The sequence below is a fragment of the Ptychodera flava genome, chromosome 4, assembly GCF_041260155.1.
Source record: "Ptychodera flava strain L36383 chromosome 4, AS_Pfla_20210202, whole genome shotgun sequence".
Classification (NCBI taxonomy): domain Eukaryota; kingdom Metazoa; phylum Hemichordata; class Enteropneusta; family Ptychoderidae; genus Ptychodera; species Ptychodera flava.
Genome location: NC_091931.1, coordinates 42,679,574 through 42,697,676, shown reverse-complemented (window position 1 = coordinate 42,697,676; position 18,103 = coordinate 42,679,574). Strand labels below are relative to the sequence as shown.

The following is an 18,103-nucleotide window of genomic DNA, read 5'->3' as shown; positions in this document are numbered from 1 at the left end:
TTAGCCTGTTGCTTGAATGAACAATTATAACATTTGTTTTATTAGTGTTTACATCATTGTTCTTTTTCCAGTAAAACATTGATTTGTACCAAATTTACAATCAAGATCTAAACAAGATCCAGCTGATCTCAATCTGCAGCCTTATCATTAAATTTTCCACCAACAATAATGCAGTATTCATTTCCATTTGAAGACATTATCAATGAAGTGTCTGCAAATAAATATTTCAGATTTCAGCATCAATGCGTCCATTTATATACAGCTAGATGAATCCACCAATATCACAAAGTCAATCTTCCGAGGCTGCTCAATCTATATGCCTTGATATGACAATCTTTTCCTTGCATCATATTGGGAATTTTCCATCTACTGAAGATTTATTTCATTCCAGTTAGCGTACATTTGCCTCTCATTTGACATTCATAATTTTACTTTTGCTTTGAACATCTGAAAATGTACTGCTGTGTTGTTGAAAAAAAGGAAATGACTACAAACCTAGAGGGATATAAACAGTTCCTTAAACAAAAATAAGAAAACGTGTACAAAACTTGTGACAAATTTCTCTCTTTCAATATCATGAATATTACTTTTGATTGTACTCTTCATCGTCATTCAATTCCTTTCCACACATCAGATGTGCTCTCTTTCATATTCATCTTTTGTACAATATTAGCTTTCTTCATTGATCGGATATAACTTAAAACCCATGTAAACAATTTGAACTTGAAGTCATGCATGCCAACCAATGACATGAAAAAAATCACTCTGAAAACTGATGGCTGATCCAAGTAACTTTTTTATTTCACATTCAACTCTCGATACAAACATTTCTTTGACAAACTGCTCACTAACTGTACACGACATGAATTGATGCTTCGGCCACAGGATTTCATATAGCGTGAAACGTACATAAAATCAGCGAGATACATGGCAACCAGAATAGCTGTTTAACAAATCACTGTTGACATTCTGTAGCCATACAGACACAGACTGACAATTCTACCATCAGCTGTATCTCACATTTCCACAGCATTAATATTTTCATTAATATTTTCAAGTAAAGACAGGACCATAACACTTCGTCAATGGGGTGCAGAGGGGCTGAAGGCAATGCTGAGGTACATTGCTCACAGCCGTACACAAACGTCCAAAAGCTCACATATCTTGTATTTTGATATCAAAGAACCAATATATAAATTAAAATCTTTCGTATTACTAGCTAATGATCACTTTTACTTCCAATTACAGCAGGAAGTACCTGCAACACAACTGCATAGACATCCACAAACAGCAACACAAGTGTACATAACCACATTTCAAAGTGGAAGAAAATATTTCATCCTTTAATCCTGTCACCCAATCACTGCGGCAGTTTCATTTTCAAATGCTTCACACAGTAGTTTTGTCATCTAAATCGCCATTTAAGGTTAGAGTAAGGAGTACACAATCCTTATAATGAATCTGTGTTGTATTTACTCTCTTCAGTTCTTGACCAGCACAAGAAAAAGGTAATGAACTACCCATCATGCAGTTTGACTTCCTGATTTGTATTCCATTGACTGGGCACTGTGGTTGATATCATGATGACACTTTACATGCAGGAGTAAATATTAGAACACTTAGTAACATGATATGTACGTCACCAAGGTAACAGCAGAGTTCTGAATACTGTCTTTCTTACATTCTGCACTAGAAACTGATCGATAATACAAAGAAAATTATGATCGTCAATCTGTTTGCAGTCCATTATCAAAGGCATTCCAGCACAGAATACACACTTCACTATTCACACATCATCCATCTCTAGGTCTTTGCTATTACATGTTTTTCACCATCGCTAATTCTGTTGGAATTTGAATCCACTATCTTGCTGTTTAAGTTTTACCTTTTCGATAAGGCAATTCTCCCACCATGACCTTACAAGCCTTGTCTCTGCCTGTGGTAATCAAGCTGACAATCAACGTAAATGAAAGCTGACACATTTTCACCTGCTTTTAGACAGAACATTGCTGTGGTGTCACATGCCATGCAGTTATTTGGACGCCATACATCATGACATTAACAGGTCAAAGGTCACACACCAGAACTGACAAAAAGTTCAAATAATTACTGAATGTGACTCTGAATAGTGCATCATACATAATATTTTGAAATTTGAATACTTGAGATTAACTGACTAAATACAACACTACATGTAGGTTTCTTTATACAACACTGACATAATCTAACTTCTTGGAACACAGTTCACTGTTTTACAGGTACAAACATTCCTTTGAAGAATGTCATCAACGAACTGAGTAGCTGGGACTATCAGGATCCTGGGATCTGTGTGTCTCTAGTTGTGACTAGGTCTACTGGGCTGAAGCTAGTGCTACCATTGTAAAATGCAGTTCTGATGGATCTCTGGCCATGAACTTCTGACATACACCAGCTGCATCCTAGACGAGCAAATCAAATAATAGTGTTGGATGGGATGACAATTTTACAAGAGTTTGGAGGAAGTCAATCAATGTCAAGGTTTCAAGTGATAGTATTGAGGAATTTACAATTACTCTCTGTCATACAAGCCTATTGTCTGGTACTGTAAAGGATACATGAAAAATCTTGGCAATAACAGGCTGAGCATTACAACAATGAGACTGATGAACAGTGAGACCAATTGAACAAGAGGAAGCTGACACATTGTCTGATTACATACTCTGTCTGTCTGTCCATGAGTGTAAAATGTAATGATTTGAAAGATTCAACTATGACACTACGAGACAACTGGAAAATGTTCTTCTGATGCAATTTTGTTTTTAACTGCACTACCATGGCAACGTAAATGATTACATCAAATCAATGTCAATATATGGTAATAAATACCTGTAGGAAACTGTCAGCGGATGTCTTTCCATGATTGACAGGGAAGCGTTTACGGCCATCCAGTTCATAGAGTTCACCATCCTTATGAACAATCGCGATGAAGTGAAGGTTTACTTCCTCTTCCCGGGATGGAGCCTGTAGTGAGAGTGACAGTGTGTCAACTTATCATCAACATGCCAAGTTGTCATTGGTCTTTCATTTATGAATGGTTAAAGACCCAAAAATTACCCATGATAAATGATAAAATGTCTAAAAAATACACTTAATGCAACCTTCGTCTTTTTCAACTCTTCTATAATTGATTTTATCACAAGAGATTCTAACTGCCAAATCATTTGGCAAAAGCCCAGTCATCTATCATCCTAACTAGGCCTTTTCATGCAAACTTTGGCGTGACACCACTTTTTGCAATGACCTAGATTGAATTGTATACTTGAATAGTAGAATGAATGGGAGGATGAAAGAATTGAGAGAGAGAGAGAGAGAGAGAGAGAGAGAGAGAGAGAGAGAGAGAGATAGAGATAGAGAGAGATTGAGGGGAAAGAGGGAGAAGGGGGGGGGGGGGGAGAGATCTGGCATATTGAGTGAGTGTATCAGTAGTTCGATCAAAGTTAGGAATATTCCTGAATAACAGGATATCAAATGCAGAACTCACTGAAATCAAATGCAAATCAAATCTCTTAAATTTTGTGCACAGCACAATGTTGACAATAAATATGAGCATATCTCAGCATCATATGATGGGAAGATAGCAAAATTGTTACCTCAGTCTGCCCTTCTTGAGCGCTGGTCTCATGTGCTGCTGATATACTCTCATCTGTCTCAAGTTTATCAGCTCTTTGATCAGGGGTCATGTCTTTGGTAGCATCAAAAAACGTCTTCAAATAGCTCTCTGTTAGTCAATGAAATATAACACATCTTATGACAACATGTATTGCTTCTATTTGCTGTAAAACACCGTTGGTATTCTCTATGAATTTTTTTCTTTTGTAATAATAATGATAATAATAACTATAATAATTATAAAGAATATTAAAAGGTGAAAATACAAAATTGTTTTCATAAGTCTACAAAAATGAGCTTCAGATATAAAAAAATAGAAACAATCCCAAACTAAAAATTGTATTTTAAATGTTACGTCTAAAAGATTTTGAAATGATGCACACCCTATATAGAATTTACTTTGGACAGAATTATCTACCAGAAGACAATATAAATAGTGACAATGTCACTGGTCGCTCCCATATAGTTATCAAAACAAGCTAAAATCAAGCTAAAAGATTTTTTTTATCACAAATAGAAACAATTCCCCAAATAAAATGAAATTATGCAAATTTCACCAGAATTTGATCAAATCTTACTGACGTCACCCGTAAATACCTCTACACTAAGTTTCAACTCAATCGGACGTGTGGTTTCAGAAAATTTTGATCAAAATGAAAAAAATAGCCAAAAAATGCAAATATGCAAATTTCACCACGATTTGCCCAGATTTGAGAAAGGTCACTCCTATGCACTTCCATACCAAGTTTCAAATCAATCAGACTTGTGGTTTTAGAGAAGAAGATTTTTTGACCAAAAATGGGAGAAAATTACAAAAAAATTCATGAAAAATAGCAAGTCCAAGATACTGACCCAAGATGTGCACAATTATTTCAGGTCAGCCCAAAGTACTTACATGCTAATTTTTCATCTAATCTGCTCAGTGGCTATTGAGATTTTCAATAAAATGTAAACTTGTAAACATATATATATATGGCTATGGGAGCTAACAAACGACCCAATGGTCGACAGAGCTCTGCTGTGTTATGAAGAGAGCAACGTTTTGTGACATATGTATTGATGAAGAAGGTTGAGATCTTTGAAGCTCATTTCAGGATGGCCTGACCTAAAATGGCAAAATTAGCTGCAAAAATACAAAATTGATGATTTCATCATAATTATGTATAAAAATGTATACCAAATATCAAAGCTATCACATGAGTAACTTTTGAGAAACAAATATTTTGACCAAAAACGGCAAAAACTGACCCAAAAATACAAAAATTGAAGATTTCATCAAATTTCACTATATCACACTAAGAGAACCCCAGGAACCTGTATACCAAATATCAAAGGCATCAGACAAGTAGTTTTTGAGAAACACATTTTTTGACCAAAAATGGCAAAAATTGCACCAAAAATACAAAATTGCAAATTTCATCATATATTCTGTATATCATATTTAGTTTATCTGTAGGAACCTGTATACCAAATATCAAAGCTGTCAGACGAGCGGTTTTGATGAAATAAATTTTTGACCAAAAATGACAAAAAAATTCCTTAAAAATACAGATTTGCTTATTTCATCACAATTTGAACAAATCCAAGTTGGGCTATCCCTAGGGACCTGTATACCAAATATCAAAGCTGTCAGACGAGCGGTTTTGATGAAATAAACTTTTGACCAAAAATGACAAAAAAATCCTTAAAAATACAGATTTGCTTATTTCATCACAATTTGAACAAATCCAAAGTTGGGCTATCCCTAGGGACCTGTATACCAAATATCAAAGCTGTCAGACAAGCGGTTTTGATGAAATAAATTTTTGACCAAAAATGACAAAAAAATTCCTTAAAATACAGATTTGCATATTTCATCACAATTTGAACAAATCCAAGTTGGGTTATCCCTAGGGACCTGTATAGCAAATATCAAAGCTGTCTGACCAGCGGTTATGAAGAAGGAGATTTTTTACCAAAAACGCCTTTTTTGGCACTAATTTGCATATTTTTGGCAATGACAACTTCATTTGAACAAAATCTCATCTACAGCCCATCATCCATGTACACATCAAATATCAAGATGAAATGTGCAGCGGTTTTGGAGTTTTTGATGTTGACGGACAGACATACAGACATACAGACATACATACAGACATACAGACATACAGACATACATACATACAGACATTTTCCTAGCCTATAAGAATAGCTTCCATTGCCATATATACATATGGCTATGGGAGCTAATAAAAACCCTCCTGTCGTAAACTGACACCTATTATGTGATTGTTGAATTAGTGTTGCTATGATGAAAATATTTGAGGCCAAAAATGACATAACAATGAAATTAATGTTTTAATTTATTTTTAGAAACCTAATTGCTTGATACATATAAAGAGTCTAGGGGTCAGAGTATCTGTGCAAGCAAAATCATATTACAGTCCCTACTTCTATTGAACCTGTAATCCTATAAGCGGATTGGCTGATTTAACCAACCACATGAGACAAGTCGGCATCAGCCTCACATTCAAAACAACTTTGGCATGACCTAGTTCTGTTGCTCTTGCTATCCAATCCATCACTGCTTTCTACACTACTGTTTTACACTATAGGTATCAATTGACTTTGCCATTGTTTTGGTTCAGCATAAAATGAGATTATCATCATTAATAACACAGCAGGCATGAAAGGTCATGTGAATTCATAGCACAGATATCCAACTGTGACTTGAGTACATCAGGGACGGATGCCTGCAGCTGTTGAATCAATCATGCAGCTAAGGAACATGGCCAGTACTGTATTTAAAACCCAACATTGCAAGAATGAATATGACAAGGCCAGAATCAGGACCTCTTTCACATGCTGAAATATATGATTCTTATCAAACCTTTACCATCTCAATTCAAGAATCCTGGCGATGCTCGAAATTACAATCTGTAGTCATATTTGCATTTTTTGACTAATTTTGTCCGAAGTGCGACACAAGCGACAAAGCCGCGAGCTGCGAGGGAGTTCAGGTTATGTGGGTCTAACTGCTCCTGACAGAAATGTGATGACGTCAAAAGTGGGCGGTCTTTTCTATGCTAATAAATATATCTTCAGCCAATGATGACCACCAGGCGTTATGTTCTTAGTAAGGCAACAAAAAAATTGATTCCAACCAGATGAATCATCTTGTGATTTATTTAACGACAATCATTAATTAATATTTAGAATATTTTAATGACAAACTAATTGCACAATAATAGCATGTACAATCAAACCTGTCATGGTGGTCACCTTTACAGAGTGGTCACCTCTCTGTAGTGGTCACTTTGTGGCAGTCCCATAACATTTCATATGTTAAAGGCCTTCTATAGAACAGCCATCTCTCTTATGTGGTCAGTGGCCACATGTAACAGCTCAAAGTTGGTACGGAACCTAATGGTCAGCATACTGGACTTTAAATGACCTCTGTCAAGAAATGCTCAGACTGGAAAGCAAAAAATGAGTCTATTTTGACCATTTTTACATCTGCATTATCAGCTTTCAGAAACTAAATGATGTATTATGATTTTCAACAGATTTATGTTAAGAATTTGATTATTACTGTTATCTATACCTATGTTCGTCACCACCTACATCGAAAGTGATGCCACACCTACCCTCAATAGAAAGGCCACCTCTATATACAGGGACTTAGAAAATTTTAGTAGTAGGCAGCAAAAAAGTACAGGTGGTTACAAGTAGTGTGTGAACACATCAACTTTGTGAAAAATGTCCCGATTTTTTTACTAAATGATTAATTTTTGCAGCCGGCAAATCATAGCTGACAGCTGGTTGTTTTTGCTGGCTGCCGGCTATTTTCCACATCCCTGATATAGTGGTAACTTTTGCTTCGATTTTTATACATTTCCCTTTCAATATACTATTAATCTGCCTGGTAAACATTGCTAACAATTTCAGAATATCAAAATTGTAGCCTACCATTAAAATGATGCCACAAGATGTCATTAATAGTAATACACACTGACCATCCATCTGTTTACTGTAATCACATCAGGACAAAATTCAGTCATATCCTATCGAGATACATCGTGTATCAGCAGAAGGTAGGGTTTTGTCATTACAAGAGTGCAGACTGAACTAATGCTCAAGACAGCCAGTGATTCTACTGTCCGTAATGCAATACCAGTATTTATCGAATGCTGATTTGTTGATACATTATATGGGTTCATTCTACATTTCAGTATTATATTAGAGAGCAACGTTATAAAATTTCACATCCTATGACTCAGTACTTTTAGGAATCGGCAGTCACACTTTAACCTCCGAGCATTAAATGCAGTAAAAGCTTGGGCACGTTAATATCAGCAAAGATTCGTTGCATCAATTTCAAAATCACAGCAAGGGCAATCAATGAAGAACTGTATTACTGAAAAACATAGATGGAGAAATGGCATTAGTATCTTTCTTCCGGCTGCTGGGAGAATGAAGGAAATGCCATGGCAACATGTTGCTTCTGTGACATGATGATTGGTAGATTTCGTAGATTGCAAACATTATGATCAATTCCAAAACAAAGAAGCATTTCAAATGAAATCCAACCATGGTTAGTGAATCCTTTCTCCACTATCTGTGGGTGGACAAATGCAAACCTATGTTTTAATACTGCCAATTTCCTGAGTTAATGTTATGCGGATACTGCAACATTCGATGGTTACAGGTTGGATGTATCATCAGTTTGCAATTTGCAAAACTCAGTATTGTCTTTAAATATAAAGCAGATGAACCTGCATTTACTGAAATGAGAGAAAAAAAGATTTCCAACTCCCTCGTAAAGAATTCCTTGTCTCAAAGAGAGACTACTGACAGTTTCGACACTGAGTAACACAGGTTCGCAAAATTAATTCATTCACCCGTTGTCAAACAACGACACAGCTCAAGCAGCGAAAAAAAAGAACAGCTACTGTATTATGCATGTTTCCTTGTTCTGAGAACATATCTCCAAAGGCCATAGGGTCTATGATGTCTCATACGAATGTCAATTAACTGTAAAACGTGAATGCCAGGAGTGTGAGTGGTATATTAATGGCTAAAAACTGCAAAAATTAATATTTTATAAAGGAATACATAAGAGATTTATTTGAATACAGTTTGTCAAAAGTTTGATTGAAGCGAGTCTCTATGGTAATGTTGGACATCTGATACTAGAAGAACAAAGGTCAAAGGTTTTGATAACTAAGTTCAGATGACTAAGTTTTGATAGCTTTTCATTCATGTCTGGCATGATACACTTGTTTCCATATGTACGTGATGATGGCATTGACACAATGATAAACATGGTGTATGGCATTCTGAATAAAACATTTATCAATACTTAGGAGTACAGTAAATCTTACTTTTATGTCTAATATACAGAGTCAAGTCAGATGACAACTATCACCATGCAAAATACATTGTCTCAATATCTTTAAAAGCATTCGTGTAAATGGCATGGCGGTATGACAATGTATGCAGGTTTTCCTGTAAGTTGAAATATTAATGACACTGTCTGAAATCACGTTTCGACAAACACAGTCACATTTCACATGTCAAAGCAATTGTTCCCTGCTTATTCATTCTACACCTCTGTACTGAAGACTATTTCATCAGAAATTCATTCACGCACCTAGTAGTGCAAATAACAAGCAACAAATACAGAATGCACACACTCCTGGAAATTTACTTGATTCACCGTTTCAATTGTCATATTAATATTTCACAAATTTTCTTAATATCATAATTTAATTGTTGACTATGTTTACATTATTTTTCCTTTGCATATTGCAATAATTATAAAAACATAGGGCCAAAGTCCCTGAAGCTACTATAGACATGGATACAAAATTAAGTATTTCCTAACTGTATGAAATTATCTCACTAAGGTCATCCTAGGGACTTGTAAACCAAATATTAAAGCTGTCTGACCAGCGGTTTTGAAAAACAAGCGACTCAACAGTTGACAGAGCTCTGCTGTGTTATGTAGAGAATAACCTTTTGTGACACATGTATTGATGAAGAAGGTGGATATCTTTGATAGCTCATTTCAGGATGGCCTGACCAAAAATGGGAAAAAAAATTCTGTAAAAATACAGATTTGCATATTTCATCACAATTTGAACAAATCTAAGTTGGGTTATCCCTAGGGACCTGTATACCAAATAACAAAGCTGTCTGACCAGTGGTTATGAAGAAGATTTTTTACCAAAAACGCCTTTTTTGGTGCTAATTTGCATATTTTCAACAATATCAAAACATAGGGCCAAAGTCCCTGAAGCTACTATAGATATGGATACATGACTGTATGAAATTATCTCACTAAGGTCATCCTAGGGACTTGTAAACCAAATATTAAAGCTGTCTGACCAGCGGTTTTGAAAAAACAAGCGACTCAACAGTTGACAGAGCTCTGCTGCGTTATGTAGAGAATAACCTTTTGTGACACATGTATTGATGAAGAAGGTGGATATCTTTGATAGCTCATTTCAGGATGGCCTCACCAAAAATGGAAAAAAAAATTCTGTAAAAATACAGATTTGCATATTTCATCACAATTTTAACAATCTAAGTTAGGTTATTCCTAGGGACCTGTATACCAAATAACAAAGCTGTCTGACCAGTGGTTATGAAGAAGGAGATTTTTTACCAAATACGCCTTTTTTGGTGCTAATTTGCATATTTTCAATAATATCAAAAAATTAATAAAACTAGTTTCTCAAAATCATATATTTTATCCACACAACAAATATCAAATCAGTAAGTACTGCAGTTGTCAAGATATTTGAGTGGACGGACGCCTCACAAACGGACATACATACATACATACATACATACATACATACATACATACATACATACATACATATATACATACATACATACAGACTGACGGTGCACGCCGGACGGATACCCATCGCAATAACTTTTATAGACTATATTAGTCTATAGTAGCTAATAAACGAGAGTTAATTACATTCTAATTAAAGTAAACAAGACTTGCTTAAATCAAGATTTACGTAATAAAAAACAGCATATATGTATCTGTCAGGTTATAAAGAATCTTAAGCTGGTTATCTTTATCAGTATTTCCATCCTATTAACAAAGCACATTTTAACTTTCAAATTTACATTGTAAGTAAGTTCTGTTGAATAAGTTGAAACTGTACTTACTCAGAGAAAGCACACTGAAGACACAAATGTTTGAAACTTGAGAAGTTCAAGGTCATCAAAAGCATTATAAGGAAACATGTTACTTTCATTGCACTGTTTACACAGATTGCATAATTGCTATAAATAGCACATGAGGAATCTTACAGCCAGCTTTACCATAAAAACCCTATCACTTTGACCACTCTTTTAATTGACCACTCTATTTTTTTCCTCAAAGAATAATTTTATTTTATCCTTACCAAGTCAACCATAAATGGAAATTAGAACTTTCTCTATCTCTATTTATTTGACCACCCTATCATGACAAACTATTATGAGCAATTTCTTTTAGATAACATACAGGGCACAATAAATGACGGTTCAGAATATGTCAAAGTTGGGATTCAGGAAAGTTGCCTTTACATGTTTTAATCCTCCAAGATGGTAGGCATTTCACTATGAACTGCCAAAAAAAGTTGAACTTTCTGATAATTCTACACTAAAATTATTTTGGCTTTGATGATTTCCCAATTAATTCAATTATTTAAAATTATATTAATTATTTTTTTCTGGTTGAATTGATAGGGTTTACACAGTACAAGAATTGCATACAATGTAAGTCAAATTTTGACCAAAAATGACAAAAAAATTCCTTAAAAATACACTTTTGCATATTTCATCACAATTTGAACAAACATCTAACTTGGGTTATCCCTAGGGACCTGTATACCAAATAACAAAGCTGTCTGACCAGCGGTTATGAAGAAGAAGATTTTTTACCAAAAACGCCTTTTTTGGCATTAATAAATAAGCTTCTATAGACTACAGTCTATAGTAGCTAAAAATTGCCAATATTTATCTCTTATCGAATTAAATTTAGCAATAAATTGATAAAAATATCTTCTGACCAAAAAATGAATGGGTTTACTATAAGGTGAGAGAGAAAACAAAGATTTTTGCATTTAGCGACAAGTTATTTGCATCTGTAGTACAGTTTGCCATCACAGTGTGTTGTGATAGAAAATTGTGATTTCTTGTGAAAGTGAGGTAATGGGCTGACATTTGCTGATGGCACTGTGAATGCCTAGAGATCTTCAAATTATGCTAGTTCATGTGGAAGGCAGAAGAAATTCCATTAAAATTGACAATTATATCCATGCGGAGGCATTGCATATGAAAAACACCCTAGGCAGGCTGCAGACTGTCACAGTAACCCTTATAATCCAACAGAAACACCGGCCGAATCCGGATGAAATGGAAATTGATGATGTCTGCATATGCTCAGACATGTCTCACACTCGCAGAATAATAATGAACCTACAAAAACACAACCATCATTAAATATTCTACAAAATCAAACTGCTGACCATCTTCATTTTGCAGGGTGCATTTTACCGTTTCCCCCTTTACTAGATCACTTTATCTCTACCACAAACCCTCCGTGCAGATCGTGTTGCAGTAAATGGAATTAATAACATGCATTCAACGTCTAGTTTGGAAATATGACGAAGAGTGTTGTCTAGGAGACAGATAATGATACAAGTGGGACTGTTTTTCTGTAACGGATCAACCAACTTAACAGCAAGTAATTGTATGGTTTTTACGATACATACATTGTCTGAAAAATATTTGTGTCCTGTAATCTTCATAGGAATAAAAAGTAATATCATTTTGCAAATAAGTGAACATCTATTTGCTATCCAACATTACACTTATGGTTTAATATTTGTGTCAAGGTTTGAACGTAGAAATCCTCAATTTGTTCTTGATATCCTTGAAATCACCTGTCCTGACATACACAAGCTGTGATCATTACATCACACATTTATGACATGTTATTTCAGAATCAATGTAATATTTCAAAAAAGTCTAATTTCATGTCAACTTAATTTGATTTTTTCATTTTTGCACAAGACTGCATTTGATGTTAAATCAGGAATTATCTTTGTCAAATCTGTAACTTAATACATGTCTTTCTACACACAAATGATTTGCATTATCTCATTTATACAGCTTGACATTCTATGCAAAATATTGGATTGCATCCAAAACTACATTAGTAATCTTGCATTCAAACTTGCTGTCGCCATGTCTCTCTGGCAAGTTACAGCACAGCAAAAGGCATATACACATTTGGCATTTTGTGAAATAAACAATAAATTTAAGATAAATTTAATGCGTACTTTAATCATAAATAATGTAGTCAAACACAAGCACAACATTTCAGAAACAAAGTGTTTCTGACTTGTGGTTTCATCCAGGGAATGTATTAAAGAGGTAAGGAAAAAAAATGATAAAGTTGATGAGTTTCACTGCCCTAGTTTCTAGTTTCACATGTGCCTCACTGGGACCATAACTCCAATGAAGTGTTTTCACATTGTGTAATCTTACAGCAAGTTCATGGATTTAAAACCTGATAGATACACACCAAACTGCGGTCAAATTTCCATGCCACTAGGCATAATTATAAAGTGGATAGCAGAAAAAATTAGAATGAGAGTAACCTCTTGCTGCAAACTCTCAGCTCCAAACAACCATCTTTGCAAGTCTTTGAACAATTCAAGAAAAAGATTCACGAGTTTATTGTTAATTTTATAAATTTCTGACTTTTAGTATTAATTGAAATCAACAAATGTTTTGATAGACTTACAATGGCTATATATTATGACAACAGAAAGAAATAAAATGCATGAACGCAACCAAGTAAGCAGTACAACATTAGGTTTACTTTTTAACCCTTTCACCACAATGGTTTGGCCCAACCCCATTGTCATCAACGGTTATTGTTGATTTGCTTATAGGGAACTGGGGGTGAACAGGTTAATTTATTAGTTACGTTTTCAATAAATGACTGTAACATTTTTCTCATTCAAAAGCTTTTCAACTGAAATCTTGCCGTTTGTAAATATTTCTAGTCGATGCTAAACATGAAAACACTGTACTTGTGTAAGTGCTTCAAAGCATGACAAAAGCTCATACCCGGACAAGTACGTATGTCATTGTCAAGTTGGTTAAAATCAGTGATGCATAGTATGTCCGATATGTTGCATTTTGTAAAAGACTTTCAAGAACATTTGAAGGCTTCTTAAAGGTATACAGTCACCTTTAATCTAAATATGCCCATATATGGTCAAAGGGGCGTTCCTTGGTGTTCAAAATACCCATGAGAGGGCGCTATTTATAAAAAGCGGCCACCCGCTTAAAATTTGTGATTGGTTAGATTTTCTCTTTCCATGGTAACTGTGGCGAAATTGGAACAGGTGACAGTATACCTTTAAACAGGTATTGTTAACATAATTTTTACTTACTACGTTGTTACAACACACATGGCAAGTAGTTGGCAGAAGGGGAAGTTATAGACCTGGAAGGATAAGGGTTCAAGAAAGTGAAGTTTTGATGAATTCATAAGCAAGACTCACCTACAGTGATGACATCAGTATTGTTAGCTATAGCATGTAGCAGTCCTATTGTACCACATGCATTGCCTATTGTCTGCTTCATGAAGTAGACTTTGGGGCTGACACTCTGTCCCTCCTTCTCAATCTTCTCTTGCTCTTCCTTTTTGTATGCTTCATACTTCATTTGCAGGAATAGGAAGACAAAATAGCAATCGGTCAGTTCCTTTTAAGAAATGCATCACAATCATAGCATTGGATACAGACACTTCATGATCATGTACTGTGAAACACGTTCTCAAAGTAATAATGCTAAGCCGGAGTGAGGAAAGTTAGATGACATTTAGCCCTAGTACAATTCAAACACTATCTTGTGCCACATGCATACATTACATACTGTTCTAAAAGTGAACCATGGGGAGGACAAGCGAATACCCGGTACAATAAAGATCCATCCTATAATACAAATGAATATACCCACACGCATAATACACGTATTTCTGGTGTATCACCACAATCAAGTGGGTAGAGGGACTGTGCCACAATATACTTTCATATCGTACAAGAAGGGTACAAATCTGAAGGAGTTTCTGATCCTTGAAGCAGAGTTGCTAAGTCAAGAACATTGCTGCACACCTCCTTCGATTCAACATGAGTACCAGTATTATACAGAATGCAACTTGATACAAGGCAGTCTTGAACACTAAGACAGGACATGAGATGATATGGAAACTGAGACTTATCAAATCCTAAAACAACAGCATCATCAATTCACAGTCTAATAATATCATGATAATGTCATTGATATGCTCGTATCATAAAATCAAATCAGCAAGCTATTTTATTGTTATCTGTGTACTTTAACCGCTTTACCAGAGTAGGAAATTTATGGAAAGTCAAAAACCATCTTCTGGGCATGTGGCACTTTCAGAACAAAATATAGCCATTGCTTGGGGCAGTTGGGGAGGGGGGGGGGGCTATTGTCCTACGGGGGCAGTTGTCCAGGGGGCAATTGTCCTGATACCCAGGCACTGAGAGATCACACAAAACAAAATATGGCCATTGCTGGGGACAGTTGACCGGGGGGGGGGGGGGGGGGGGGGGGGGGGGGGGCGCTATTGTCCTACGGGGGCAGTTGTCCAGGGGGCAATTGTCCTGATACCCAGGCACTGAGAGATCACACAAAACAAAATATGGCCATTGCTGGGGGCAGTTGTCTGGGGGGGGGGCTATTGTCCTACGGGCGCAGTTGTCCAGGGGCAATTGTCCTGATACCCACTGAGAGATCACACAGCAGCAAGGGAATAATCATCAGATCCTACCTTTTCATTGATTGGAAACAACAGCAACAGTGCTACTGCTGGAGATGGCACCATTCCCAGGAGGTCCGGATCCAAGCCAAACACATCAAAGAACTGCCATGACTTTGACATACCTATATTGTGAGCAAACTGAACCAAGAAGAGGTCACAATCAATGTTGGCAAGGAAACAGCACTATAGCAACTATGAATACACATTGGGTAAACTAGAATGCCTGTTATCTTGAATGGATGATCACCGGCAATGTCAGTTGAATGGGTTTAAATTCTTGAACACTTTAGCCCTTATGTCCATGTTTTATATAGGGTCATGCCCCTATTGAAAGCAACAAGGAGTGTAACAAAGTCCAGTGGTCAAAAGATGCTCACATTATGAGATCATCAATATTCTCCCATTGTTTCTCCCACTGTTTAATTTGTACCAATGAAGAGAACTTTGATAATAATTTAGCTGGTTGATGTTAACTTTTAGCCAGCAGTAATATAAAGCATCTAAATAATTATTTTCTTATTTATATCTAGGGTATTAAGTATGTTTTGATATTTAAGTCACAATTTGAAACTGCCATAAAATGACCATAAAATTCACTGCTTGCAGATATTTCAATACTTTTTTGGAAGCAACCTATGACAAACTGAAGGGTCATTCTTGGATAAATTAGATTTTTTTTATCATCTCAATCATAAAAAATCAATATCCTTTGTTTCCATCACGGTTACTCTACATGGCGTAGAGTAACCATGGTTTCATAAAAGAAATGCAACTAGTCTCTCTGCTTTCTACTTTTAGTATCGTCTCTCTTGATCAAACAATTTCAGAATCATTAAAATGTGATATGAGAAGTATTGAAAAGTAAGTTTTCAAGACTTATAAAACTATACCTTATGAATTTGAGACTTGCCAGAATTCACTGAACAATCTCCATGGTACAAATGATAACATATCATGGGATATCTTCAGTAATGAGTCTTGCTATACTTTTAACGTTATCATTTTCATGAAAGTACATTCATCACTCAACTGATTTAACTTAAATCCAAGACCTAACAAAAGAATATTGTCACCCAATCGGATTTGATTATTCTTTCTCATTGAAGAATCATATGGAAATAAAAGATCATGACTCTGTGCTTTTTTAACCGGTTCACCCCAATTCACTGTAAACAGGTCCACACTCACAATTGATAACTATAGGATTGGGCCAAACCATGGTGGTGAAAGGGTTAAACAAAGTGTCACTTCCTTAGTTACCTTGCAAAGTGACTCATTTTACCTAGTACGTTTTAAGTACACCTTAAAATGAGAAAAGAAAATGCTTACACTACATACTCACTGCAAAAGTAACGTGTTAAGTTCCATCCATACCTGATATACTTCATATTCACTACATTACATGTGAAACTACATGTCTTTGTAAATGTCACCTCTGAGAATAATATCAAACAGAATGTGAAAAATCTCTCTGTTGCTAAATCTTTTGTGTAACACAACTTGCTAACAATAAAATTCATCACTTGTCATATTCCAAATTGTTTGTGGGACATTACATCGCTTTGTACCCTGTTCTTATTGAAAATAATCAAGGTACCTTAACAAATGTTACCATTTAAATGAGACTGATAAAATTGGATTGCAACTATACGGATATTATAAATTGATAATTCATTATCATATCATATGGTATAAAAAGAAAATGAACAAAAAATAACAATATTTGTTAATTTCTGACTATCTTAATTTCCTTTTTTAACACAAATTCTGATGTTTAAAAATTTATCTTTTTATATTGAAATATTAACTTTATTCCTGAAATTACAAATTTCTTTTTCTAAATTATTCAACACTTCAAAAGATCATTGTTAAATAAAATCTAGCAGTAATACCACTAATATTTTAATATTCCAACACTACTATTTTCTATAAAAATCCATGTTTCGATTCTTATTTAAGTTTCCATCCTTCGTAGACGAATTACAGCAACTCAAATCCCTGTTCTCCCGTCACATATAATTGATTAGTTTCGATATATCGCCCACATAGATAGAGGTGTGCGCCGAAAAAAACTGCGGGGACTTTCTCACTGTATCAGAACGACATTTCGATCATAAAAGTGCAATAATGTGATTGGAAAACACATGGAGCGATGAGACTTCGACATTTCTTACATGACGATCACACCCTAAGACATCATCATCATATTACAAGCAGACAGACTCACAAACTGATGTCACTGCAGAATGAATGGACAGGATTGGATGGGTTTCCGCGAAGTCATCAAGCGCACGTTGCCTTACCTTGTTCATGACCTGTAAAACAACGGAGAGAGGATGCGTTATTGACTTTGTGGACACAGTAAGTGTTCTTGTGTGCAAATAGGTGTAAAATTCAGAAACTTGTACGTCTGAAAAAATATAACAGACGTACGTCTGGGTTCGACTCGAGTGGCAACCATCGTGGTTTCGAAGCCATGTTGCTTGTTCTCATGTGTTGAGTTTTACATTAAACTCCCTAGGTTTGGTAATTATTTTTGTATGGTAGTCAATCAACGGGGGCACGGCGCCGGCCACGGGCGGGATCCAATTCTGA

At 35.5% G+C, this 18,103-nt stretch overlaps 1 protein-coding gene across 2 annotated transcripts; it reads right to left on the bottom strand.

Annotated features, from left to right (window-relative positions):
- Positions 1–776: 776 nt before the first annotated feature.
- On the bottom strand, positions 777–18,001 carry LOC139131832 (ubiquitin carboxyl-terminal hydrolase isozyme L3-like). Of its 2 annotated transcripts, none has more exons than XM_070698116.1 (7): positions 17,942–18,001; positions 17,812–17,823; positions 15,518–15,646; positions 14,220–14,376; positions 3,630–3,757; positions 2,866–3,000; positions 777–2,438 (listed from the first exon to the last, which is right to left on the bottom strand). In XM_070698116.1, the coding sequence occupies exons 1-7, from the start codon at positions 17,999–18,001 to the stop codon at positions 2,352–2,354; spliced, it is 708 nt and encodes a 235-aa protein (XP_070554217.1). In that variant the 3' UTR covers positions 777–2,351. The 2 variants fall into 2 exon arrangements, with proteins under 2 accessions (XP_070554217.1, XP_070554218.1); XM_070698117.1 differs by having other exon boundaries at positions 17,736–17,823; positions 17,942–17,992.
- Between the last annotated feature and the right edge of the window lie 102 nt (positions 18,002–18,103).